Raw genomic sequence first — 26,272 nt, 5'->3', positions numbered from 1 at the left:
GACCCACCACAAGGTTATATGAAGAGGCACAATGTAAAGTCATATGAAAATTATCAGAGATTTATCTACATTGTCCCCCTTTTGACCTCTCAAGAACAATTCTTGAGTGGTCACCATATAAATCTTTTGTATTTGTTGCAAACAAGCCAAACAATTATAACCAGGTGAATATAACTAAAACTATTACAATTGACTAAACACCAGATATAACATAAACACAAATGCAAACAATTATAATTATAATAATTGGAAATACAACAAAACCATTACCATTACAATAATTGGGTACATTGACAAACAAAATGAGGCCCAAGTTTGATGCTGCAATAGCCATCAAACAATAAAAGTCACTGAGGTCAGGACCTTCTTAAGCACACACAACAAATAAGATTTTGTAGGAGTACCACAGTTGTTATGCAAGGTTAAGCTGATTTGGACTTAAACTAACATTCAGTTGCTAAAATGTTGTAGAATTCCCTGTTTTTAACAGTTGTTCTCAGAGGTTTCTGGGGACCTGAAAGATGGGGCCATTCAATTATGGTCCAAGGTCTTACAGGTTATGGGGGCCCAAGAACTACCCTTCAGGGCTTGGGGAAGTAGAACCAGAGTGCATAGAGGAAAGTGTGGAATTAATAATAATACAAGCAAATGTAACTAACAATACAAATGTATTAATAACAAAAATTAACAACAAAATGACTATTAGAGAACCTAACAAAAAATAAACCTGATGCATTGGGGACCAAAGTCTTTTGGACACAAGTGGTGATTGATAAGTTGGATGGACATGGGGGAAGTAGAGAGAGGAAAAGACATTTGCCCTGTCTAGTGTAGTATCCCCTCTTTCTCTGGACCCAATGCTACCACAGGACACCACTAGAGACAGACATAGAACATGCAACACAGAACACTGAACACAGACTTTGTCGCGACACTATAACCATTGTATTTTATAACTCTTCATCTGGCACCAGCTCTCCTGTTGTTCTGGTTCAGATCCTGAAAGATAGAATCTTGGAAACAAATTAGCTCAGCTGGGCCTCCGCGTCACCAGGTCGCCGGGGTATCCATTCTCCAGGCCATCGGCTGGGTCCCCAAGTCCTCTCTCCGGTCCTCTGCAAAACACACTCCCTCTCCCCTCACCTTGTTAAACCGGTAACACCCAGGGAAACTGAGTCCCACCCCCTCCGCATGCAAACCATCGAAACTCCACAGAAAACAAGAAACCCCCCACTTCGTCACACATGCATCAGAAATATTACTGGAGAGTCAGTATATGGTTTTGTAGAGAAAATTGCTTGAAGAGAGGAGACTAGATTTGTTTATGGGTAAACTAATGACTCAAGGAATTTCTTTAGGATAGACAATAGGAGCTGGTCACTCCTACCTATGGCTGGTGTTACTTCAGGGTGCTGACAATGAAATTCGTCTGCTTCAGTATTTTGGATATCAATGCAAGTTTCACTACTAGAATTGGTCTAACTGATGAGCAGGGTGTGGATAAGGATAAGGGAGTAGCCAGAAACTTGTCAGCAGGGATATAGGTGTGTCTCACACCTCCATTTAATGCTGTATGCAAGTTTTTTCAAAGATCATTTTTTGTTCAAGCAGGGTATGTGTGTGTGTGTGTGTGTCTTGCAGACTGGATACTGTGCCCTGATTCCCCAAGAAGACCGTTATTATCTGTGACTGCAGAGATCTTAACACAGCATTGAGCATAAAATGAGCTTTAACAATATGTTGTGACTACTTACATTAAAGAAATCCAGTCCACCTTGATTTAGGAGAGAGACCACTGATGGACTAATAAGAATCGGTTGTTGCAGATCCCCATAGTGCAATTTTTTTTTCTTTTCCATTGTCAGTGCAGCTTTTATTTTGGTGAGTTTTGCACACAGATGCAGAAATGTGGACTTGCACATCCAAAAGTTCTGCAGCCACTGGTCATGAGCCCAAGCCTTCATTGTTTCAGCAGATTTTTTTGCCCTTGGGAAGGATGTAAGATGACACCATATAATACACTACATTGAATATTTGTGAATCAGCTTCTACACACAAGTCCAGCACACAGGCCTTGCTGTCTTTTCACTGCAGTCCTTGATCTTGCTGACAAATCTGTAGAGAATTACTGGAACCATAAATTCCCTGAACATTAAATCTCACCAAATGAGGGTCAATCCATCCTCATCATTATATCTACTCATTATACTCCACACCCGTACATAGCCACTATATGAACTTCATACCCTCATATCTCAATGCCTGTACTTTGACCCATCAACCTTTTACCCCGAATCGGGGATATTACAGATTATGTATTCCTTATGCCACCTGATTTTAAACCAAACTTTGCACCATTGATAATTCTGTACAGTATTCCCTGATAACCATAAACTTCTATGCTCAAACTCTGTTCACTTTTTTTTTTAAATCATCTTAATAAAAATTTTAAATCTGTTGAAACTGGTCTAGGTCTAGGCGAGAGAATGTCTCAGGGCCGCCCGGGGGGGGGGGCAGGAAGTGGTGCAATTTGCCCCAGGCCCCCACAGGGGCCGCCATGAATATGTCGGAGGCTCCCCCTGCATCCGTCTTCCCCCATCCCCCGGCGTCCCAGTGCGCCGTGTCCGGGAGCAGCCCTGGCGCGCTGCAGCTAAGCAGCTGGTATACATACCATTAAAGCAGGGGTGTCAAACTCAATTGCACAGGGGGCCAAAACTCAAAACTCGCGGGCCGAACAGTATAACCATTTATTTAACAGACTAAATATTTATGTTTTTTAACCATTAATATGAACCAAAATACAGGATATCATTCCAAAATAAATACATTTCAACTTAAAATATTTTGCTCTTCATAAAAAAATATCCTGTCAATACAATACATTCAAAATCTGTACATGCTGGAATATTAAAAAATCTGAAAATATAAATAAAAAATTGAATTTAAAGCAAAAGTATAATCATAACAAATCATAACATTCCATTTTCTTGTCCTATTTAGTCAGAGCCTGATACTTGGAGTCTTTTCTTTGCAACAAGTTCGTTTATGTTTGGGGTTAGGTTCTGTGTTGTGAAGATTCTCAGGATCGATTGCAGGTGTTCATCAGTGAGGCGACTCCTGTGTGACGTTTTGTTAATTTTCATCACAGAGAACAGCTGCTCGCACAGATATGTGCTGCCAAACATGGACAGGATTCGAGCCGCATGTTGGCGGAGCTGCGGCATCGCTTCAAGAATGAAGCGAGTGAACTGTGCTGGCCCCGCAGTGTCATACTTTGCCTTCAGTGTCCCGTTACATTGCAGTTCTATCAGCTCCATCTGCATTTCTACAGGTGCGGTTTCCACATCGACTGCAAATGGGTTGCGAAGCAGCTCAAAGTTACTTTTCTGTGCCTCAAAGTCACTGAAGCGCCGTGCGAACTCAGTGCGCAGCGCGCTGAGTTTTTCAGCAAAGGTGGCATTTGGGAAAACTGTGGCACTTTCTTGGTTCCGTATTACTTGGCAACAGGGAAAGTGAGACAAGTTGCATTGGTGCATTTGTGTCTCCCATAAGCGCAGCTTCACTTGAAATGCCTTCACTGCATCATGCATATCGGTTATTATGTGCTCCCGTCCCTGGAGTTGAAGGTTTAAAGCGCTAAGATGCGACGTTATGTCAGCCAGGAACGCCAACTCACATTTCCACTTTTCATCCCGCAGAACTGTGCAGTCTTTCCCCTTACTGTCCATGAACTGGCAGATTTCCTCTCGCAGCTCAAAGTGTCTTTTGAGAACTTTTCCCCGACTTAGCCACCGGACCTCCGTATGATATGGCATATCGCCAAACTCGCTATCTATTTCCCGCAGAAAAGACTGGAATTGGCGGTGATTTAAACCGTGGGCTCTGATAAAGTTGACGGTTTGTGTTACAGTGTTCATCACATGATCCATTTTTAGGACTTTAGCACTCAGCGATTCCTGGTGTATGATGCAGTGATACACTGTCAACTCACCGGCACAGTTCTCCTCCCGCATCTTTGAGCGCATCCTTCCCACCAGTCCATTTTTTTCACCACACATAGCAGGTGCGCCATCTGTTGTAAGTCCAACGAGTTTTTCCCACGGCAGTTTCATGTCGGTTACACTTTGAAATACATTTCCAAAGATGTCTTCTCCTTTCGTTGTCCCGTGCATCGATTTAATGTCCAGTATTTCCTCTGTTACGCACAAATTGGAATCCACACCACGGATAAATATCGCCAGCTGTGCAGTGTCAGTCGCGTCAGTAGTTTCATCCACGGCAAGGGAGTATGCAACAAAATCTTTTGCTCTTTCAGTCAACTGTGTTTTCAAATCAGTCGCCATCTCACAAACCCGATTAGCAACAGTGTTTCTGCTGAGGCTTACATTTGCAAACGCTCGCGTTTTATCTGGACAAAGGACGTCGCACACTTTCATCATACAATTCTTTACGAATTCCCCCTCGGTAAACGGCCGTCCTGATTTGGCGATCTCTTCGGCCACAATGAAACTTGCTTTCACAGCAGCTTCACTTTGTGATTTTGCTTTGGTGAAAAACGTCTGCTGGGATGTCAAATTCTTCTTCAACTCCTCTACCTTTTGTAGCTTCTGTCCTGCGCTCAGGTTTTTGAATTTGTTCTCATGTTTCGTCTCGTAGTGCCGTCTTAGGTTATACTCCTTCATTACAGCGATATTACTCCCGCAAAGGAGACACACTGGTTTACCTGCAATTTCAGTAAACATATACTCATTCTCCCACCGGCTTTGAAAGCCTCGGTTTTCAGAATCAATTTTTCTCTTGGCCATTGTTGGGGTCTAGCTTTGATTTGATATTAGCGTTGTATACATCAACAGACCGCGAACTTGAACCGCGGCTTGCCGTTGGCGGCAATTGCACTGCATCATGGGATTTGTAGTGTGTGTTATTGGGGCGTCATATCACAGGGCCATTAAAAACAGATATATAAAACGATTTCGCGGGCCGGATATAATTGTATGGCGGGCCGGATGTGGCCCGCGGGCCTTGAGTTTGACACATGTGCATTAAAGCATTTAATGTTTTTAAATAATGTATTTAGTGTATTTTCAAATTATTACAAAGCAAAGCAATTTTTGGGGCCCCTTCCATAAAAAAAAGTTGCAATACTCTAGTAACATGTATTTGGAAATGTAAAAAATAACCAGTGAAATACATTCAAAAATTAATTTGTAATAATTTGAAAATACACTAAATCCAACATTTGAAAACATTAAATGCTTTAATGGGATGTAGACATTTGCAGTTACATAATGGGCTCTCGCTGGGTGATGGTGATGGTTGGTGCAAATGGGCTGTCGCTGCCTGGGGGTGGTGCTGCTGTTGCCCAGGGCTCCGGGGGGAGCTGGGCTCTGGGTTGGGGGGCGCCCGGCTCACAGGGGCTGGGCTCAGGGATGTGGGGAGATGGGGTCAGGGGGTGTCCGGCTCAGAGAGGCTGGGCTTGGAGCTGGTGGTTTGGGCTGTGGAGGGGATGGATGGGGTCTGGAGGTGTCCGGCTCAGAGGGGCTGGGCTCGGAGCTGGGGGTCATGGCTGTGGGGGGATGGGGTCAGGGGGTTGTCCGGCCCCTCCCTTACCGTGCCACTTACCCCCTCTACCGGAGCCTCAGCGTGCCACATCCGGGACGCTGGGGGATGGGATGGGGGAAGACGGAAGTGTGGGGAGTCTCCGACATACTCCGGGCCTGGGGCAAATTGCCCCACTTGCCCACCCCTCTCTGGGCGGACCTGCTGAATAGTGGTGACTGGGAATGGGCCGGGGCGGGGGGAGTGTAGCAGATGACAATTTGAGGTGAATATTCTCTTGGCCAGATTCTACTGGGTTTATGGTGCTGTGTGCTATGGACTGGAGTGAATAACCAAGAATCTGGTTAATAATTATTCTCTAAATTCAGCTTTCTTCTTTCTCTCTCTGTGAATTATCAATAATTCAAAATAGTGGTGTGCAAGTTGACTGGATAATGATAATAGCATAATCTCTTGTTAGAACATTGTAAACCCTACTACCTGATTTTTATATAATACACTCACTACACATAATACAAGAAATCCCTGATGTTAGAACCTGGCTATGCTGCTGCTGTAGGGGGCTCATCACCCAGCAGCTGGGGGCCACCATGTGGGCTCGGCAGGGCTGCTGGCCACGGGGCCAATGGCTGTGGGTGGAATCTCAGGAGTCATGTCCCAGGGATATGCCCCACTCCCCAGCACTGCTCCAGCTCTGAGCTGTCTCCACTGCCACTGCCTGGGACCTGTGGGGCCCCACCTGCCTCCCCAGGGAAAGAGCCACCTGGGATTGGTGCAGAGGCTGGGCCAGTCTCAGCCAGTCCCAGAGGACGGCTGGAGGAGGGGGACAGTGTGGGAGGCTCAGCTGGGTCCTGCCAGGCATGTGGGTCCTGAGGGAGCCTGGCCCGGGTAGGTCTTGCTCCTGCTCCAGCCTGGCTGATTGCACCCCCAAGGGGCCCGAGTTATCCTGACCCAGGACAAGCTCTGGCTGCGCTGCCGGCTCAGCCTGGCAGACACAGTCACCTCCCATCAGGGCCGGGTATTGTGGCTGGGGGTTAGGGTGTGGGAGAGTAGGTCTCTAGTGGGTCTGGGGGGTGCTGTGCAGTGGGGGTGGGGAGATCTGTGTGTGTTGGGGCACTGGGAAGTGTGCAGGGGTCTGGGTGGGGCACTGTGCAGTTGTGGCAGTGGGGCGGTGGGGGGCACTGGGCAGTGAGGGAATCTGTGGGGGGATTCTGGGCGGGGAGGGGCAGGGCACTGTGCAGTTGTGGGAGGGCTGTGGGGGGGTCTACAGCTAGGGGACACTGGGCAGTGAGAGGATCTGGGGGGGTTCGGAGTGGTCTGTGGGAGGGCACTGGGCATGGAGGTTTGTGGGGATCTTTTCACGTATACACACACAAAAATGTGAAACAGCGCGCCTCAATTGTCCAATAGATCAATTTGGCACATTAGCCAGGAGGAAGCCATGAGTGTTTTTGACCACAAACCCTATCCCTCCTGATTCGCAACCCCATGGACCAGTGACAGGTGCATGAGCAGACAAGTCATTGGAAATAAGGAAGGCGGAAGCCAGTGGAAAAAATGAAAGGGGCCACTCTGGTATGACCTTGGACTCAGGGGCATGCTAGCCAGGAGGAAGCAGATCGATGAAAGGGGCCACTCTGGTCTCACCTTGGGCTCAGGGGCATGCTCCGTACCCCCAAAGCTTACCTCCCTTTTCACGGACTCACACACAAATACGTGTAACAGCGCGCCTCAATCGTACAATAGATCAATTTGTCACATTAGCCAGGAGGAAGCAGATCAACCAAAGGGGCCACTCTAGGGTGGGGTCATGGGCCCGCCCCGAAGGGGAAGAAGCATGATGGGAGCACAGGGCCGGGCTGGCCAGTGTGCGTCTGGCAGCTCCCGGTTTGTAAACAGTGCCATTGTACTCGGCTGGGTGGAGCAGGGTTGTCCCTGCCGTGCCATGACCCATCTCCCATTGCCCCCGGCCAGCCCGTCGCTCTGAGGACTCTGCCCCCCATGCCCCATGTCCCCATTTTCCCCCTTGGGGACCACAAATATGTTTAGCACCAGGCCCACAAAAAGTTAATCCAGCCCTTTTTGGGGTGCAGGCTCTGGGATGGAGTTGGGGTGCAGGAGGGTTGCAGGCTATGGGTAGTTTGAGTGAGGGGTGCAGGCTCTGACCTGGGGCATGGGATTGGGGTACAGGAGGGGGTGCAGACATGGGGGCTCTGGGAGGGAGTTAGAAACTCAGCACGTTATATAAGAGAAATGAGCTGCAGTGATTTCATATAGGCATAGAAACTGATAGAAGACACTTTTACATATTCAAAATGTGAGAGGCAGAGTTGGAGGGAGGGAGTGTCTGTACAATATTTCACCGCATTCAGTCTCCTGGCTGGATCAGTAACGTAGCCATGTACAGGGCCGCCCAGAGGATTCAGGGGGCCTGGGGCAAAGCAATTTTGGAGGCCCCTTCCATAAAAAAAGTTGCAATACTATAGTAACATGTATTTGGAAATGTAAAAAATAACCAGTGACATACATTCAAAAATTAATTTGTAATAATTTGAAAATACACTAAATACATTATTTAAAAACATTAAATGCTTTAATGGTATGTATACATTTGCAATTACATAATGGGCTGTTGCTGGGTGATGGTGATGGTTAGGATGGGGTTGGGGGGGGTGCCCCACCCCTTACCATGGCGCTTACCCCCTCTCCTGGAGCCTCAGCGTGCTGCGACCAGGAGCGGCCCCGGACAGCGTTGGAGCCACCGCGCTGCAGTGTGCCAGGGCCGCTCCCGGACGCGGCATGCTGAGACACCGGGGGAAGACGGAGGCGGGGGCAGCCTCCGACATATTCGTGGGGGCCCCTGCGGAAAATTGCCCCACTTGGCCCCCCCCCGTCTGGGCGGCCCTGGCCCTGCAACACTTGTATAAGATAGAGAGGAGCTGCGGTGATTAAGCTTTGACAGGCTAGGAATTGGAGGCCTGTGCCTTTAAGACCCCAGCCCCAGGAACCCGCCCCCTGCTCCGAGGCTGACATGCAGCGTCCCTGTGAGAACAACAAAAACAGCCTCTGCCCCCCCCACACCCCTAGATTAGCGAGCACAGTGGGTGGCTCATCCCACGGGGTCACTGTTCCCCCCTCCCCCTCCCTAAACGGGGGTTTTGTACCCGCACGGGGTCTGGCAGTGTCTCTCCCCCCCCATCTTAACCCCGGCTCTCACCCCCCACCACCGATTTTTGCCCTTCAGCCCCTCTTCTGCCGTTAGCTACAGTAGCTTGAACCCCCCAGGCCAGTAAAATTTTGCCCCCTGCTCAGACCCTGACAGCCCCCCGCTGCGATTTGCCCCCCTTAATCCTTTTAACCCGCCCCAAAGAGGAGGCAGCAAAGCGTAAGTAGAAGTAAGGGCAGAGAGAGGGCAGTGGCTACAACGAAGGTTACTGGGCATGCTCAGTACACCCAAAGTAGCAAAAGGGAGCGAGAGCAGTTTGTGCTGATACACCTCATGTGTAGTGTGAAAAACTGCTCTCTGGCTTAATGTGCTACTTAGGGTGTACTGTGCATGCTCACACGAACTGAGCATGCTCAGTCCTTCACCCTGCCCATAATTGGCATCAGATTCTGGGGACTGTTTTTTAAAGGGGCAAAGGGGGCAAATCAGAGGAAAGGGGTGGCCAGAGTCTGAGCAGGGGTCAGAAATTGACTAGTCAGGGGGGTCAAATAGCTGGAGGCAGGGTTAGGAAGGGGCTGAGGGGCAAAATCAGGGAGGGGGGAAGGAGCTGACATTAAGTTCAGCGATTAGGCGCTGCCAGAGGGTGACAGTGGGCAAAACCCCGGAACAGGCAGGTAACAATTTGCTACCCCGTACCAGAAGATGGAAAAGCGAGAGGTACCAAATTAGGACAAGTTAGCAAATAAGAACAACCTCAGGTATCAGTAACTGCTACTGGTAACAATTTGCTGCTACTGGTAGCAAACTACATCAGATTGCAGTTTTTTACAATCCCTTACATATGAGTAACTGCTGTGGATAGCAAATTCCTACAGATAGCAGTTTCTCACACTACACTATTAATAATAGTATCACCGCCCTGCTTTCCCACAGCTCCAAGTTGCCCCCTCCATGATACCCCTTCTTTTCAGCTTGAGAAGTCCATGCAGTTCATAACCCACCTGGCCGTGGGGGCATTTGCTCTCCAGGAGCTGGCTTGGCTACTGCAGGAGCTCAGGGGAGGAGAGCCTGGGGAGGTCAGGGAGGGTAGCAGCTCTGGGACTCGCAGACCCCCAGGAGCAGAGATGGGGTGAATAGGGGCTGTTTGTGCAGTCACTTTCCTGCCCAGCCCTTTCCCCCGGGTCTCTCCCCTCACCTGAAGGCTCCAGCTCAGGAGCTGGTGTGAGCAGAGTCCGGGGCTGCCTCAGGGGCTGGTTCCAGCCACTGGAGAAAGTCCTCCCCCTCAGCTGGGCACAGAGGGGGATTAATGCAGGTCTCTCCCGACACAGACCCCTCTAGGGAGCCGCAGTGGCTCAGCCTGGGCTCCCAGATCACAATAGAGGCAGCAGCCTCTGACCCAGGAAGTTCAGCCCTGAATCTGAGCAGTAACATCTTTGAAACTGCTCCTCATCTATCTGAAGAATAAGGGAGGTGAATGGCTCAGGGCGGGGATGGCAGCACCAGGGTTTCTCCTTAGGGAAAGGGCTGTCAGGTGGGCTGCGGGAAATCTGGGCCTGGGCTCCTCTTGGCAGAGGGTTGGAGGACCCCAGGACCCCTGTGCTAGACACACTATAATCTGGACTGTAAGTGGCCCGTACATGGCGTAGGGAGGAGATAGGCTTGGGAAATGCCTTTCAAAGTGAAAATGGCTCCCAATGGTGGTCGTGCCAAGGATGATAACACGGAAGGGCAGCGATGACCAAGGAGAGAATCTGCAGTGTTGAAGACAAGGCCGCCTACATCACAGGAGGCGACTGCCCTGCCCAGAGTCGGGGAAACACCAGCACTGCTGCAGGGGGCAAGAGGAAACTGAAAAGGATGCCGAGGCCATGGCTGGCAATGAGCTCCCATGTGTGGCAGACAGGGTGAGCGTGACCTGGGCTGTATGCACAGGAAGACAGGGAGCAGGAGCAGCGCAGTAATGTCACCTCTACATATGGCTCTGGTGAGACCGGCACTGGCTCTTGAGTCCAGTTCTGGGCTCTGCCCTGCAAAAAGGACATGGAGACACTGGAGGGGCTCAGAGAAGAGCTCCAAAGATGAGTCAAGAAAGACCCAAAAAACCTGCCTCTTTGCGTATGGAGCTACATGTAGTTAGCCTAGCCACAGATGGCTGAGAGGGGCTTGATTTGTCTCCAAGTACCGGATGTGGGGAAGATTTGATACTAGAGCTTCCTAGTCTAGCAGACCAAAGGGCAGAGGGTCCTGGGACCTGCAGAGCATTGCCCAGCCTTACGGCTGCCAGGCAGAGTCACTGGGGGCATCCGGCAGCCAGGCAGAGAAAATCCCCCTGTCCATCCCGCTAGTCCCACAGCCAGAGGGTGATTTCTGTCCCCTCTCCCTGCAGGGCTCCTGAGTTAGATTAGGGTTACCATTCGTCCGGATTTACCCGGACATGTCCTCCTTTTTGTGCTAAAAATAGCGTCCGGGGGGGAATTTGTAAATCACTCAAAATGTCCGGGATTTCCCCCCAGGCAGAGCAGAGCGAGCGGCTGGGAGGGCTGCAGGAAAGTCACGGGCTGGACTCCGGAGCAGCTGTAGAGCTCCTCCTCCCCCCCTCCCTCCCTGCATTCTGAGCCGGCAGCTCCTCCTCCCCTGCAGCCCAGCACCCCGCTCCCGCAGCACTGTGCAGGGGCAGGGACCGGGTTGTGTGTTGTGCTGGGGAGCGCAGCCACGTGTCCGGCTCGCACAGAGCCCAACACCCTGTTCTGAGCGGCGGGGTAAGGGGGCCAGGGGGCAGGAGAAGGGGCAGGGAGGTTCTGGAGGGGGCAGTCAAGAGACGGGGGGGTCGGGAGTTCAGGGGGAGGCTTTTTGGGGGGAGTGGAGAAAGTTTTGGGCAGTCAGGGTACAGGTAGGGGGTAGGGTCCTGGGGGGCAGTTGGGGGGGTCTTAGGAGGGGGCAGTTAGGGGACAAGGAGAAGGGAGGCTTAGGTAGGGGGTGGGGTTCTGGAGGGCAGTTAGGAGCAGGGGTCCCAGGAGGGGGCAGTCAGGGGACAAGGAGCGGGGGGGTGGGGGGTTGGGAGTTCTGGGGGGGAGCTGTCAGGGGGCACGGGTGGGGAGAGGGATCGGAGCAGTCAGGGGACAGGGAGCAGAGGGGTTTAGATGGGTTGGGAGTTCGGGGGGGGGGCTGTCAGGGGGGTGGAGAGTGGTTGGATGGGGCGTGGGAGTCCCAGGGGTCTGTCTGGGGGTGGGGGTGTGGATAAGGGTTGGGGCAGTCAGGGGACAAGAGGCAGGGAGGCTTAGATAGGGGGTGGAGTCCTGGGGGCAGTTAGGGGCAGGGGTCCCAGGAGGGGGCAGTCAGGGGACAAGGAACGGGGGGAGGGTTGGGAGTTCTGGGGGGGCGGGAAGTGGGAGGGGCAGGGGCGGGGCTCCTCCCGTCCTCTTTTTTGCTTGCTGAAATATGGTAACCCTAAGTTAGATCCTGGGCGTTGGATCCCCGGCTGGCAGGAGTTTCACATCTATCTCTCCCAGCACCATACCCAGCCTGGAGAATGAAGAACCAGGGGCTGGTCCCTTCCTCTCACCCTCTGCTCCCTGTGCTCTGCCCCACTCCAGCCTGCGCTGCCCCTGCCTGGGGACCTGTCCCTGTCCCTCAGTCCCAGCAGAGCCCTGGGGCCAGGGCCGGCTCCATTTTTTTTGCTGCCCCAAGCGGCGAAGAAGGAAAAAAAAAAAAAGAAAGAAAAACCTGATTGAGCTGCTCCCAGCCCCTCGAAGAGGAAGAGAGGGAGAGAAGGACCTGCCGCCGAATTGCTGCCACAGACCTGGACGTGCCGCCCCAACAACGGACGGAGTGCTGCCCCTTTCTATGGGCCACCCCAGGCACCTGCTTCCTTCGCTGGTGCCTGGAGCTGGCCCTGCCTGGGGCAACCCCTCCCGTGTTAACCCTTTCCCTGCCAAGACCAGCCCCACATTCCGTCTCACTGACTCTGCTGCCTTCGGGGATCTTTGGGAGCCTCTCAGTGATGCAAGTAGAAATCATTTCTTGTCGGTACTGCACTCATGGGAGGGACACAAGGGGGGACACATGATCTCCCCACATGACCGTCCATGTGACTCCTCCCCACCCCGCCCCCTGCCCAAGGTCCCCACACTCTCCCCATCCCCTCTGACACCCCCCTTTGTATATACAAACATCAACATGCTTAACTACTCACTCCCCCCCCACATATGTAATATGCAGTCTGTTTATATGGAATATGGGAGTGAGGTGAGGAGCCATTTCAGCATATGTATGATTTAATAAAAGACAAATTTTAAGTAGAACTGTGTCCTAAACTGCTTTATGGTATTGTACCCAAACATCGCATTTCAATTGGGGATTCAACTTCCTTTATAGGAACAGACTACTGAAACTCTTACCAATTCACAAAAGTGGTCCATAGTCATGCAAATAGTCCCATTGTCTTCAATGGGATTGATCGAATGATTAAGGGTTTACAGTATTAGGTTCCAAGTTTGTAAATTGTTTTGGATGAAACTGACAATGCCTGAGCTGTCAGATCAGAAGGAGCTTCATTCACATAAAGGTGGGCAGATGTGTGATAAGTCTTGAGCAGGGCCCCCAGCCCTGAATATTCCTGGAGCCCGGGCACCACGAAAGAATATAACTCGCCGCCAATATAACCCCACCCAGCCCTGGGCAACAGTAGCGCCACCCCCAGGCAGCGACTGCCCATTGGCACCAGTCATCACCATCACCCAGTGACAGCCCATTATGTAATTGTAAATGTATACATACTAATTAAAGCTTTTAATGTTTTTAAATAATGTATTTCATAATTAATTTTTGAATGTATTTCACTGGTTATTTTTTACATTTCTAAATACATGTTACTATAGTATTGCAACTTTTTTTTATGGAAGGGGCCCCTGAAATCGCTTTGCCCCAGGCCCCTGGAATCCTCTGGGCAGCCCTGTTTAAGAAAGGGATATCTGGTCACCCTACCCAGGTCCCAGCTGAGTGGTCTAACCACTGCTAGAAAAGTTACAAGGTGAACATCACCTTTGCATCCTCCTTTTCCACCGGTCACTGTGTGGAGTGAGGAGGCTCTGAACTCATTCTCACAAGGAACAGCTGAGGCACCAGAGCCACCGGGTTCCTGCCTCTTTATCACAAATGACCCTTGCAGAAGCTCTGACTTTCCAATGTGCCAGGGGGTGATCAACCTCCTGACTCTACCCCAGACCCCACCCCTTCTCCACCCCTTCCCCCAAGGCTGTACCTGACCTGCCTCTTCCTGCCCCCACTCCACCCCTGCCCCATCTCTTCCCACCCCATTCCACCCCCTACACTGAGTTCACTGCATCCTCGCTCCTCCTCCAGCCCCAGAGCACCCACGGAGTCAGCACCTATGGCCCCCTGCATGGTGCGCTGGCTGTTGTGGATCCATTCTTAGGTGCCTTCCTCTCCCGGTTCATTGCATAGCAAGCCTGAGCATCACAACACCTCAGGCCCTTGGTGGGACCAGGTCTGGGTTCTTTAGCCCAGAATGTCACCACCTTCTCAGGTTGATGGCTCTTCTCCAAAATCAGAAAGGTTTGCACCTCCCCCTTATCTGTACTACACAAAGAGAAGTGTTAAGTGACACACCTGTGCAGCGCACTGGTGTGTGCATTGGGACGGGAGAGGCTGGCAGAGATGACTTGGCCATGGAGGGTCAGGGTGTGCGGGGAGGGGGGAGATTTTCTTTGCTGCAGATTGTAACATTACAACACCTCCCAGCACCCCAAGTGCACTCCCTGACCCCCTGCCAGTCACGCTGCAGCGGCTGAGCAGCTCCGCTTTAGCCCGAGCAGGAGACGAGGGTGTTTTAAAATGCAGGAATCCCGGCTCAGCCCCTGCTGGGGACCCAGCTAAAAAGACTCCCCTCACCCCCAAACCAGCCAGAACCACCCCCAGCTGCTTCTGCCTTGGCCCCTGCTCAGCACAGCTGCCGTGGGCCTGCAGCGCGCAGCAGCTTGGGGGCTCCGGGACACGCCAGCTCGCCTCTCTCTGGCACACGCCTGGCACTCGGTTTGGCGGGGCAGATCTGGGGCCGGGTGGGGTTTCCACCCAAGGAGAGCAGTTCAGTGACCAGCTCTGCAGCGGTGAGGCAGGGGAACAGCGAGGAGAGAGGCGAGGGGCGGGGAGACGGGTTGACAGGGGGCAGGGCTACACTGTTCCCACTCCGGGCTGATCTCGGGGCTGGGCACGGGGGTGTTCGGGGAGGGAGCTGCAGGCTCCAGAGAGAGACTCTGGTTATTGCTATGGGTGGGGAGCTCCGGGGCTGAAGTTCCTGCTCAGAGGCTGTTGCTGCTGGTTCCATTGTGACCTGGGAGCCCGGGCTAAGCCGCTACTGCTCCCCAGTGGGGTTTGTGACCTGCATTAACTCCCCTCTGTGCCCAGCCCGGGGGAACTTTCTGCGGTGCCTGGAACCAGCCCCTGGGGCAGCCCCGGGCTCTGCCGACACCAGCCCCTGAGCCGGAGCCTGCAGGTGAGGGGAGAGACCCGGGGGAAGGGCTGGGGCCTGTAGTGTGAAAAACGTGATTTGCTAGCAGTAGCAATTACTGATATGTGAGGCTATTTGCAGAAACTAGTCCTGGTTTGGTACCGCTCCCCCTTCCTATCTTCTGGTCCAGGGGTAGCAAATTGTAACTAACGGGGTTACCTCTGTCAGAAGTTGCCACCACTCAGGTTGTAGAACTCTATGGGTTGCCTTTGGCCATCACTGGCTACACTAGCGTTCTTTTCTATGCAACAGAGGGTGTCTGATGAAAAAACTTGACAGTGGTGTGGGATGGAAGCATAAAGCCTTCAGCTTCCAAACAGCCCTGCCTGGTGTACAAATGTATCAATTATCTCTTAATAGAGTGAGGTCATTTACACATAATTTATTATGCAGCTTATACATATTTTTGATGAGTATTTGTTATTAAAATATAAATTAAATAGCACAATGACATGCATCTTCACAATGATAACAAAGGTAAATGATGAAGGGCTACAAGTAATGAAAATAACATTTTAAAAGTAATCAATTTAAAGGAGCCAAAGTATATTTAAAATGGATTACAAGGAAGGGAGCTCAATTCAGGGAATCCCAGCAACAGACAAGAAAAATCTGTGAACTGCTCAGAGACTTTATGCAGCCATATAAACTGATAAGGGATTCTTTGTTTCTGAGGGGTGTATATGTAAAATGTTTCACTGAATCAAGTCTCATGTAACGCCTCAGTAGGTTACATCAGCTAGCAAGGAGCTGAGGTGACTAGGCATTGGGATGCTTGTGTCTTTAAGAACCCAGCGCTGGGAAGCCCCATGCTGAGATGCACTGTCCTGGGGGGCGGGGGTCAAAAAGCTTCTCTGTGGGTCCCCATTCTATTTTTTGCAAATACTGGTGTTTCAATCCACCTGGGTAACTTTTGCTCCCTGCCTCTGCTGGAGTTTTGTCCTCAGTCACTCTCTGGCAGTGCCTTACCCCTGGGCTTAACTCCAGCTCCTCCCCCCAATTCCTGATTTTGCCCCTCAGCCCCTATCCCAACCCTGCCTCCAGCTGCTTGAGCCCCCCCCCCCCCCCCCCCCGGCCAGTGAATTTCTGCCCTCTGCCCAGATCCTGGCCCCCTCTCCTCTGATTTCCTCCTTTTAACCCCTGTAAAAAGCAGTCCACAGAATTTGATGCCAAGTAAGGGCATGATGAAGGGGCAGTGACTTCAGCAGATGTTACTGAGCATGTTCAGTACACCCTAAATAGCAAATTAAGTCAGATAGCAGTTTTTCACATAACACCTGGCAGGAAAGTGATGCTGCAGAAACAGCCCCTCCTCGCCCCATCTCAGCTCCTGGGGGTCTTCATCAGGGCTGGCTCCGGCATTTCTGCCGCCCCAAGCAAAAAAAAAAAAAAAAAGCCACGATCGCAATTGCGACCGGCGGCAGCAATTGAGGGGGAAAAAAAAAAAAAGCTGCGATCATCGGCGGCGGCGGCAGTTCGGCGGCAGGTCTTTTGCTCCTAGAAGGAGTGAGGGACCTGCCGCCCCCGAATTGCCGCACGTGCCGCCCCTCTCCCTTGGCCGCCCCAAGCACCTGCTTGTTAAGCTGGTGCCTGGAGCTGGCCCTGGTCTTCAAGTTACAGCACTGCTGCCCTCCCTGACAGCCCCCCCCCCCCCAGGCTTTGCTCCTCTGAGTGCCAGCTCTGGGAAAGCGAACACCCTGGGGCTGGGCCAGGGACCAAGTTTCCCAGCCCAAGGGGAGGGGAGAGGGGGCAGGAGGGAGATGGGGAGAAACTGGAAGGGAAGTAGGAACAAAAAGTGGGGAGGGAAGTTCCCAGCTACCAGCCCTGCCCAGCTCCATTCACTGCAGCACCCTGGGGCAGATTGACTTTTCTGGGGAGAAGGTGAGGAGTAGGAAAAGGAAGAGCCAGTTCCTGCCTTTGCCTGGTCCCACACTGCTGTGGGGGATGTGCTGCCCTGGGGACAGTGTCAGAGGAGATTCCCCAATGTGGCTCCTTTTATCCTGCTCTTTCGTAACCGCTGGAGCACACAGTGATGATTAGGGTTGGGTGCAAAATTTTAGTCTAAAGGACCCTTTTCAGATGCTTATAATACACGCATAAGAATGGTCAGACTGGGTCAGACCAATGGTCCATCTAGACCAGTATCCGGTCTTCCAACCGTGGCCAATGCTAGGTGCCCCAGGGGGAATGAACACAATAGGCAATCATCAAGTGATCCATCCTGTTGCCAATTCTCAGCTTCTGGCAAACAAAGGCTAGGTACGCCATCCCTGCCCATCCAGGCTAATAAGCCATTGATGGATCTATCCTTCATGAACATATCTAGTTCTTTTTTGAACCCTGTTATAGCCTTGGCCTTCACAACATCCTCTGGCAAAGACTTCCACAGGTTGACTGTGTGTTGTGTGAAGAAATACTTCCTTTTGTTTATTTTAAACCTGCTACCTATTAATTTCATTTGCTGACCTTAGTTGTTCTGATATGAGAAGGAGTAAATAAAGCTTTCGTATTTACTTTCCCCCCACCCCCCACCAGTCATGATGTATTATCATATCCCTCCTTAGCTGTCTCTTTTCCAAGCTGAAAAATCCCAGTCTTATTAATCTCTCGTCACATGGAAGCTGGTGGTTACACCTAATCATTTTTGTTGCCCTTTCTGTACCTTTTCCAATTCCAATATATATCATTTTTGTGACGGGGTGACCATATCTGTACACACTATTCAATATGTGTGCAATATGATGTTTTCTGTCTTATTATCTATCCCTTTCCTAAGGATTCCCAACATTCTGTTCGCTTTTTTGACTGCTGCTGCTCATTGAGTGGATGTTTTCAGGGAACTATCCATGATTACTCCAAGATCTCTTTCTTGAGTGGTAAAAGCTAATTTAGACCCCATCATTTTTTACTACATGCATTTTGGGACTCATGCGCTCTGGCAATTCCTATGTTCATCTTTAGGGATGAAATTCTCTGTCCAGGGGTGAATATTTTAGAAAGTTGGAGGAAAATACACATAGTCTGCTTTTGAGAAGGGGCCAGAGAAAAGAGATGCACTTACTAGAGGTCAGTGGTCGGGGAAGGGGGCAGAAATATTTTTCTAATTAAGAAAAAAATCTCTTTTCTAGCAATTTTAATGCCTTTTGGCTATAGATTTGACAGAATTCCTAAACTAGACAGGCTGCTCTCTGTCTGGTGACTATCTGTCAAAATATGTGTCCACGAAGACTGAACTGTTTGTATTGAATAAAATGTGGTTACTCATTTAAGATCCAATCCCAAAGATGGTTACGTACATTCTTGTCTTTGAGAATCTGATCATTCCCATTGACTTCATTTAATAACTGTTACTGTGAGGGTTTAAAATGGTGTCAGTGTTTTTAGCCCATGTAGGAGCTGCTGGGTCTCTGCTGTAATTAGGTGACTATGGCCAGGATCTTAGATGCTGGAGCAGAAAGTTCATTTTCTCAGCCCATACACAAGCAGCTGAGTAAAAGGACTGATCATCAGCAGTGCTGGGCTGTCAGAACTGAACCCCAATGTGGCAGGCTCAGCACTTACAAAAATCAGGCCACTTACTGAGAGAACTGGATGTGGATTTAAGAGCTGAAATGTTGGTTGCTTTTTCAAAAATCTTGACTCAACCATTTCCCTAGTACAGCAGAGTCTACATTTGTCTGCAGAGAAAGAATCTGGGATGGATAGAGGATTTAAATGGATTAAAGCCCTTTCTGAAACCTCTCCAGACTGCAGAATCACATCCAAGATTCACTCGAGATCGTCCCATCCTCCCAGGTGACGGGGAAGGAAAATGGTTGCAGTGGAGCTGGTGACCTTCGAGGAGGTGACTGTGTATTTCACCGAGGAAGAATGGGCCCTGCTGGATGCGGGTCAGAGAGCTCTGTACAGGGACGTCATGCAGGAGAACTATGAAACTGTGACCTCGCTGGGTAAGGATTCCTGTCCCCTCGGGTATTAGAAGCTGGGGGCAGAGGCAGGTTTCTGAAGCATCTGGGTCAGATTCTGTACAGGGATAGTCCCTGATCCCCTGTATTTCAGAGGGACCAGGCCATGTAATCTGCAGCTCCTGTGTATGAGAGACAGTCCCCCAGTGCATCACATCCCACAGGACAGGAGATTCAGGGACGTAATGATGGTGTGGGTCTCCCCCTAATCAAAGCACTCAAGTGGGAGAAATTCACTCTTTCCCAGGACTACTTCCATCCTATGAGGCCTCTGACCCCTCTGTCTTTCAGGGACATGTGTCTCCTGGTTTGGGTCTGCCTGAGTCCCCAATGGTCAGATTCTCCAATGTGCTTTACCTCCATCTTGCCCAAGTTCTGCCTCAGTCAGCTGAGTTAGCTGGAGGCCCCCCGATGTTCTCAACTCTCCCATCAGTCGGGCAGAGAAGAGACCAGTGTCATAGAATTTCAGGGTTGGAAGGGACCTTAGGAGGTCATCTAGTCCAACCCCCTGCTCAAAACAGGACCAATACCAGATAGATTTTTGCCCCAGATCCCTAGTAAGCCTCCATTCCCCAAGCATAATCTTCTGTAACTATATTGGTCTGTTACAGTATCCTTATTAGCAAGCAAAGTGGGTACACCAATCAAAGAAAATCTTTTAAGCCCCAGTCGTTGGCACTGCTAGGCACTAGGGAGATCAGATGTCTAACGGAGCAGGGTTTAACTACCTCGACACCCTCTGTCTCCTTTAGGTGCTCAGGTGTTCAGAGAAGTCCTCTTTCTTAGGTCAGGAGTCGTCTTTTTCTCTCTTCTCCCCCTCCTCTTCGAATGAGGCCTTTCTTTTCTAGCCCTTATATCTTTCTTTCACAGAAGTGTCACATGTCCCCCAATTATGTCTAAGTGGCATTCTATAACTGATTTTCCTATGATAGTTTTGTGAGGGACAACTGAAAACAGGCCACTGTCTGAGGTTGACACCACTGGTAATTATTAACTTCTCACTGGGACACATCTATGTTTCAGGGCAACATACACCTAAGTGATGTCATTCTCTGTGTACTCTCTCTTTATGTACTTTACATGATTTGACCAAAGGCCACCACCAGTTTACCCCAAGACCCCAGTGATAGTCACAATTCAGCAATTTTCTGAGCCTGATGCTAACAGAACTCTGCTCCCAGAATCCTCTAGCAGATACCAGTTCAGGTTACCAGTTTTATGTCAGCACTACCTCAACAGTCCCCGACTTGATAACCAATTATTAAAAATCATTGTGATATTGCACCAATTAATTACTTACATTGGGCAGGGCCGGCTCCAGGGTTTTGGCCGCCCCAAGCAGCCAAAACAAAACAAAACAAACAACCGCGATCTGTGGCGGCAATTCAGCGGGAGGTCCTTCGCTCCCAGGCGGAGTGAGGGACCGTCCGCCGAATACCTGGACGTGCCGCCCCTCTCCGGAGCGGCCGCCTCAAGCAGGTGCTTGAGAAGCTGGTGCTTGGAGCCGGCCCTGACATTGGGGGTATGTGCTTTCTCTCTGCTACGTCCTCATAGCTTGCACTTTTATTTGTTATTAGGTTAATTTTAAAAGGTCTTTGCCACCTTCACCTGTATCATTGGCACATCAATTTTAAAATACAAAAGCATACTGATAATACTTTGATTCCTTCTAGAATTCAAATTAAAATTGTCCATTTATTATTATTCCATTTAGGAACCTAAACTATAATATTATACCGTATAAAATCTCATTTATGTGTATTTTTTACATTTGCCTTAATGATTTTATACTTATGGGCAAGTGCTTCTTTTACATTTATTACAAGGTCTGCATTTTGTTTTATTTTATTTAGTGTATTTTCCTATGTTTGAAGTTCCATGTTTTATTCAGTACCATTTCACCCTGTTTTTTTTCCAAACTAGGGGGTGTCATTTTAAGGTGAGTTATATACGTTTTTTGCAGTCTGGGGTGCAATTGGTACTTCTCCAGTTGCCAGGTTTTATTTTTTGTTATACACCTCTACCCTGATATAATGCTGTCCTTGGGAGCCAAAAAATCTTACTGCGTTATAGGTGAAACTGTTATATTGAACTTGCTTTGATCCCCCGGAGTGCGCGACACCCCCCCCCCCCCCCCGAGCGCTGCTTTACTGCGTTATATTCGAATTTGTGTTATATCAGGTTGTGTTATATCAGGATAGAGATGTATTACTTTTTTTTTTTCTGATGCTAATACAAGTTTTTATTCATTTATTTTATAGAATTCCTACCCACCCCTTTTTCCACTCTAAATTTATAATTATCTCCGTTTCATTCTCCATTCCAATTTTGTTGCCATTCCGAATTTCCCTTTCCCTTTTTTAATTAATGTGTCCTATTCCCCAGCCCCCAAAATACTTTTCCATCCTTCTCCGCGAATTCACCACAGCCCATTTCTTTTTGGTACTATTTTATAGTTCCCTATTTTATTTTTCCAGGCACTTGCATGTATTATCGGCCACATTTCTTGTACCTTTCCATTAGCTACACCAGAAAGGACAAGGGTGCACTGGTGTATGGTACATGTATGCACTTGCCCCTTCCATGTTTCTTGGCGTGATTGATTAATATAGGAATAATAACTCAATGCCCAATCATGTGTTCTCGGCTCATTACCTCTCTGACTTTGTTTCAAAATGTCTTTTTACTGTTTTTCCAAGGTTTCCTGAGCTTTCATACACACCTCTCCCCAGGACAATTCTGTGCGAATGTTTTTTATTTCTTTAACAATTTTCAAATTACCTTTTTCCAATAGTGTACTCAATTCCATCACAGAATGTCTCATTTCTTGATCCTTTATTTTCCCTTGCTCCCCAATATGTGCTGATTGTGACAATTGTTCCAGAGTTTCTCACTCTTTGTCTTAGAGTGGAGAGACTCTGTGTCAATTTGTCACCCCTGAAATGCACAAACACCTTTTGTTACTTGGGTCATATTTCCATTTAACTATTAAAGTTTGTTTCTTTGAGGATCCTTGCCCTCCTTTTTGCCAGCATTTTAGAGAGGAATTAATGCTACTGGAGCAAGCACTATTGAGGAAACAACCTTAATGTGACTTTCATACAGCAATTTTGCAGGGGATGGCTCAAAGTCCTTTCCCATGGCAAAGTTCACTTTGGCTGGGACTGTGATCAAATCTGTACCATTACCTAATTTAATGCTGGAATTTAGACTCTCTAAAGGCTCTTTCAGAACTTCCCCCTCCCTAGGAGAATTAACCCTGGAGGCTACTTTCATGTTCCAGGATTTCGCTTCTACTTTCCTTTTATTTCTTCGGTCTTCAGTCTTTTAAGGGTTTAAACAGAGTAATTGAGCACTCCCATTGGTAGGTTCATTTTCCTATACTGATATGTCACATCTGGTTCAATAACTACCAGTTTACATTTTTCAAAACTTTTCAATTAAACTAAGACCATTTTTGCAGTGAGCTCTTCCTGGCCAATGGAGGGTCCAGCGGTTGGAACCCCATCCCACAACACAGTAACATTCAATACCCAAACACTTTTTTGTTCCCTTGATTACTTTTCCCCTAGAGGTGATTAGCGTACTTTACTTAACCCCTTTCCCCACAATCTTATCCAACAGATATCAGTGCCTCCAACCCACAAGGTAAGGTTGGTTTGTGCCCCTAATAAGGGTGCCCATTGTATTAAAATCCGAGTAACTTCACAATCTGCTGACTCATCCACTGGATGGGGTCCTGCGGCACAGACACGTCCCACAACCAGTGGTCTGGAAACCACATAACAAGTGAGCCCACAAGCAGCAAAATGAAGCAGATTTCACAGCATACTTCTTCTTGCTTACATAAATTCATAGATTAATCTGCAAAACCATAAGCAAACAAAAACACACGACTTCTAACGGGGCTTTATAGGTTAGTACACACTGCACAATTTATTAGCCACTTGGAAGGCCACCCACATCTATCTGAGCCAATTATTGGGACATCAAGCTGTAAGGGCCCATCGGCAGGTTTTCTGTACCTGTTTCCATGGCCTTCACAATTTTAGCTCCTGGTTGCAGCATCAACTGTGATTTAGTTCTTGCCATTAAATTTCCTAAAGCAAGTACCAAAGTCCTCAAGGTCCGCCCATCTGAAAGGGCAATGTCTGCCCCCCTTTCCTGAAGTTGTGGCCATACCTGTGCTCGCAATGATCCCCCACTAGACACTTCACATTTTTTACCATACCATCCTCAGCCTTGTTCTGTTTAATTGAAAACGCTATGCCCTATTCTAGCATGGTTGGGACTGGTAACTAGGTCAGCACCCACCTCTCATGAGCGCCCCCTCTAGTTGGGTGTGTCTGTATTCTTTAAACCAGTCCAGCCCTAGTATGGGGCTGCATCCACAAGACTTCCTCCCTGGAGACACTATCTTCCTTCAGCTCTCCCTGGGCTCAGTCCCTGCAGCCAGACAGGAGCTCCTTCATTACGTCCCTGGTCCTGCCCCCGCTTAGCTGGCCACTGTGCTGCAGTTCCCTCAGCCAGCCAGGCATGCAGTCCTTTCTCCTCCAGCTTCCAGCAGCAACCAACTACTGTTCTGTTTTGCAGCTCCTTTTATATGGCCCTCCTGGGCCCAGATTGGCTGCTTCCCCTGCAGCCACTCTAGCCTGCTTGGAGGACCTCTCCACTGTTCCTTTCCTGGGATGGTGTGGCAGAATCCTGTGGCCTCAAGCAGGGGGCCTTTAGGCCTAGTCCACCCCATTATACCCCTCCTTTCCCTGACAGGATTCGTGGTAGTTCTGTATTAGTCCTTGCTCCTTTCAAGCAGGGCTCCCTCCCGCAGACCTCACTTTCTGGAGAGCTTCTAGCCAGGCTTTGCCCTGGTGTCCAGAGTCTACTCTCCCAGGTCTTTCTTACCTGGAGAGCATGTTCATGGTCCCTTGACTCACTTTCACCTCCTGGGCTTTGGGATCTCTGTACGACAAGTCTCTAACTGTGTTTAATAATTGTACACTGTGTGGAGCAAAAGCTTTTTTTCCTCAGCAGTGAACTGGAACTCTTCAGTCAGTTGCTCATTTTTGAACTTAAGATGCTCCAGTTCCTTTTTTGCAGCTTCTGGATGTTTCATCATGTCCTCCTGTTTTAGGAGGGAGCTCATAAAGCCTGCCTGCATGATTCCCTTCCCTATCCTAGGGTTCTGTTCTCTATCCCAGCACTTTTCTTTCTCCTCTCCCAGCTGAGGCAAATCTGTCTGCGCCTCTATGCTAGTTAGCACACTGGGTATTTTAGCCTGAGTTGCCACAGGTATCAGAGGGGTAGCCGTGTTAGTCTGGATCTGTAAAAAGCGACAAAGAGTCCTGTGGCACCTTATAGACTAACAGACGTATTGGAGCGTAAGCGTAAGCTTTCGTGGGTGAATACCCACTTCGTCAGACGCATGCATGTTAGTCTATAAGGTGCCACAGGACTCTTTGTCACTGAGTTGCCACAGTATTCTGAACTTTGTCTGGGTCCCTGCTGTACTCTGCTGAGCCCAGGTCTTGGTCTGAGTCTCTATTGTATCCTGCTGTACCCTCTGCTCCTTCTCCCTCTGGGCCTGGGCCAATGCTTCCTGCAAGGCCAACCACTGTTCCCTCTGTCCCTTGCCTTTCACCTGTACATGGGCCAACTTCTGCTTTACCCAGACTAGCTAGCTAATAACTCTGTCTGGAGAAGTTAGCCTCATCCAACTCTTGATGATACTTTCTCAGCAGGTCCCTCATGTCTGGGGTATAGTGGTCTTGTGTCTGGGCTCTGTTCTGAGGTCTCCTTACCATGGCTCCCAGCCCGTCTGCTTTCTTTCCCAGCTGGGCCCAGACCCTCTCAGTCCTGGGTTGCTGTCCTGGTCCTTCCCACATGATCGCTGAGTAGCCCATCCACTCTCTCCCCAAAATTATGGGCCGTGGCAGGTCCTTGAGCTCTCCAGCCCTGTACCTCCAGTTCAACTTCTGCCGTGGGGTAGACTTGGGTTTCCCCATGTACACAGGAAATGTCTACTGGGAGGTGTCAGTTTAGGCCAGTTGCCCTCACCTGGTCTTCTCGAACCAAGGTGTACCCATACCCTGAGTCTACCAGACCCTTAACTACAGTTCCTCCCAGCTTGATTGTCACTGCTGATTAGACTCCGACTGATTAGTTCCAGTGTAATGACACTTCAGGTAGTTACATTCCATTTCTGGGCAGTGCCTTTTAATATGCCCTGGCTGGCCACACCTGTAGCAGACTACTGGGTCTCCTAGCTCCTTCCCACTAGTACCTCCCATAGGCTTCAGGGCTCCCCAAACCCCTTGCTGTTGTGGTGCACCCCCATAGTCCTTGGGGTCTTCCCCCTTGGAAGCCTCCTGGACTCATCCCCTGGTGAACCCCTCTCAATCTGACGTACACCTTGGGCTATTCCTCTCCCTCAGCATCAAAGTAGGCCTCAGCTCACTTGACTGCTTCTTCCACTGACGCTGGCTGGAAACACCTTACCCAGCTTTGCGCCCCTCCTGGTAGGACTGTCAGGAATTGTTCTAGCACTACCTGATCCAGGAGCTTCTCCACCAAGCTGGAGTCATCCTGCAGTCCATCCTTGTAGTCCATTCATTAAGCCCATACTTCTTTAACTTGCCGACAAGAACACTGTGGGAGACTGTATCAAAAGCTTTGCTAAAGTCAAGGAATAACACATCCACTGCTTTCCCCTCATCCACAGAGCCAGTTATCTCATCATTCCCCAAGCATAAATCCTCAGTAATTATATTGACCTGATACAGCATCCTGATTAGCAACCAAAGTGAGTAGAGCTACAAATCCTAAATAAAGGCTTTTATGCCCCAGTCTTTGGCACTTCTAGGCACTGGAATGATCAGATGTCCAACGGAGCAGGTTTTGGCTACCCCAATGTCCTCTGTCTCCTCTAGGTGTTCAGGATAAGAGAAGTCTTCTTTCTTAGGTCAGAAGTCGTCTTTTTGTCTCTTCTCCCCCTCCCCTACTAATGCCTTTCTTTTCTAGCCCTTATAGCTTTCTTGCACAGAGATGTCACATGTCCCC

At 49.5% G+C, this 26,272-nt stretch overlaps 1 protein-coding gene across 3 annotated transcripts in view; it reads left to right on the top strand.

Moving 5' to 3' along the window:
* Positions 1-14,659: 14,659 nt before the first annotated feature.
* The window catches only part of LOC101935793 (zinc finger protein 501-like), a 28,459-nt gene continuing 16,846 nt past the window's right edge, over positions 14,660-26,272 (top strand). For 2 of the 3 annotated variants that reach the window (XM_065562473.1, XM_065562471.1), the window contains exons 1-2: positions 14,938-15,236; positions 18,998-19,201. In XM_065562473.1, the coding sequence (XP_065418545.1) occupies positions 19,063-19,201 (139 nt within the window). In that variant the 5' untranslated portion in view covers positions 14,938-15,236; positions 18,998-19,062. Of the gene's footprint in view, positions 14,851-14,937; positions 15,237-18,997; positions 19,202-26,272 lie in introns of those variants that run through there. The other variant, XM_065562472.1, reaches the window with a different exon arrangement.

This window comes from Chrysemys picta, chromosome 12 (genome assembly GCF_011386835.1).
Source record: "Chrysemys picta bellii isolate R12L10 chromosome 12, ASM1138683v2, whole genome shotgun sequence".
Lineage (NCBI taxonomy): Eukaryota > Metazoa > Chordata > Testudines > Emydidae > Chrysemys > Chrysemys picta.
This window is presented reverse-complemented; position numbering and strand designations above follow the sequence as displayed.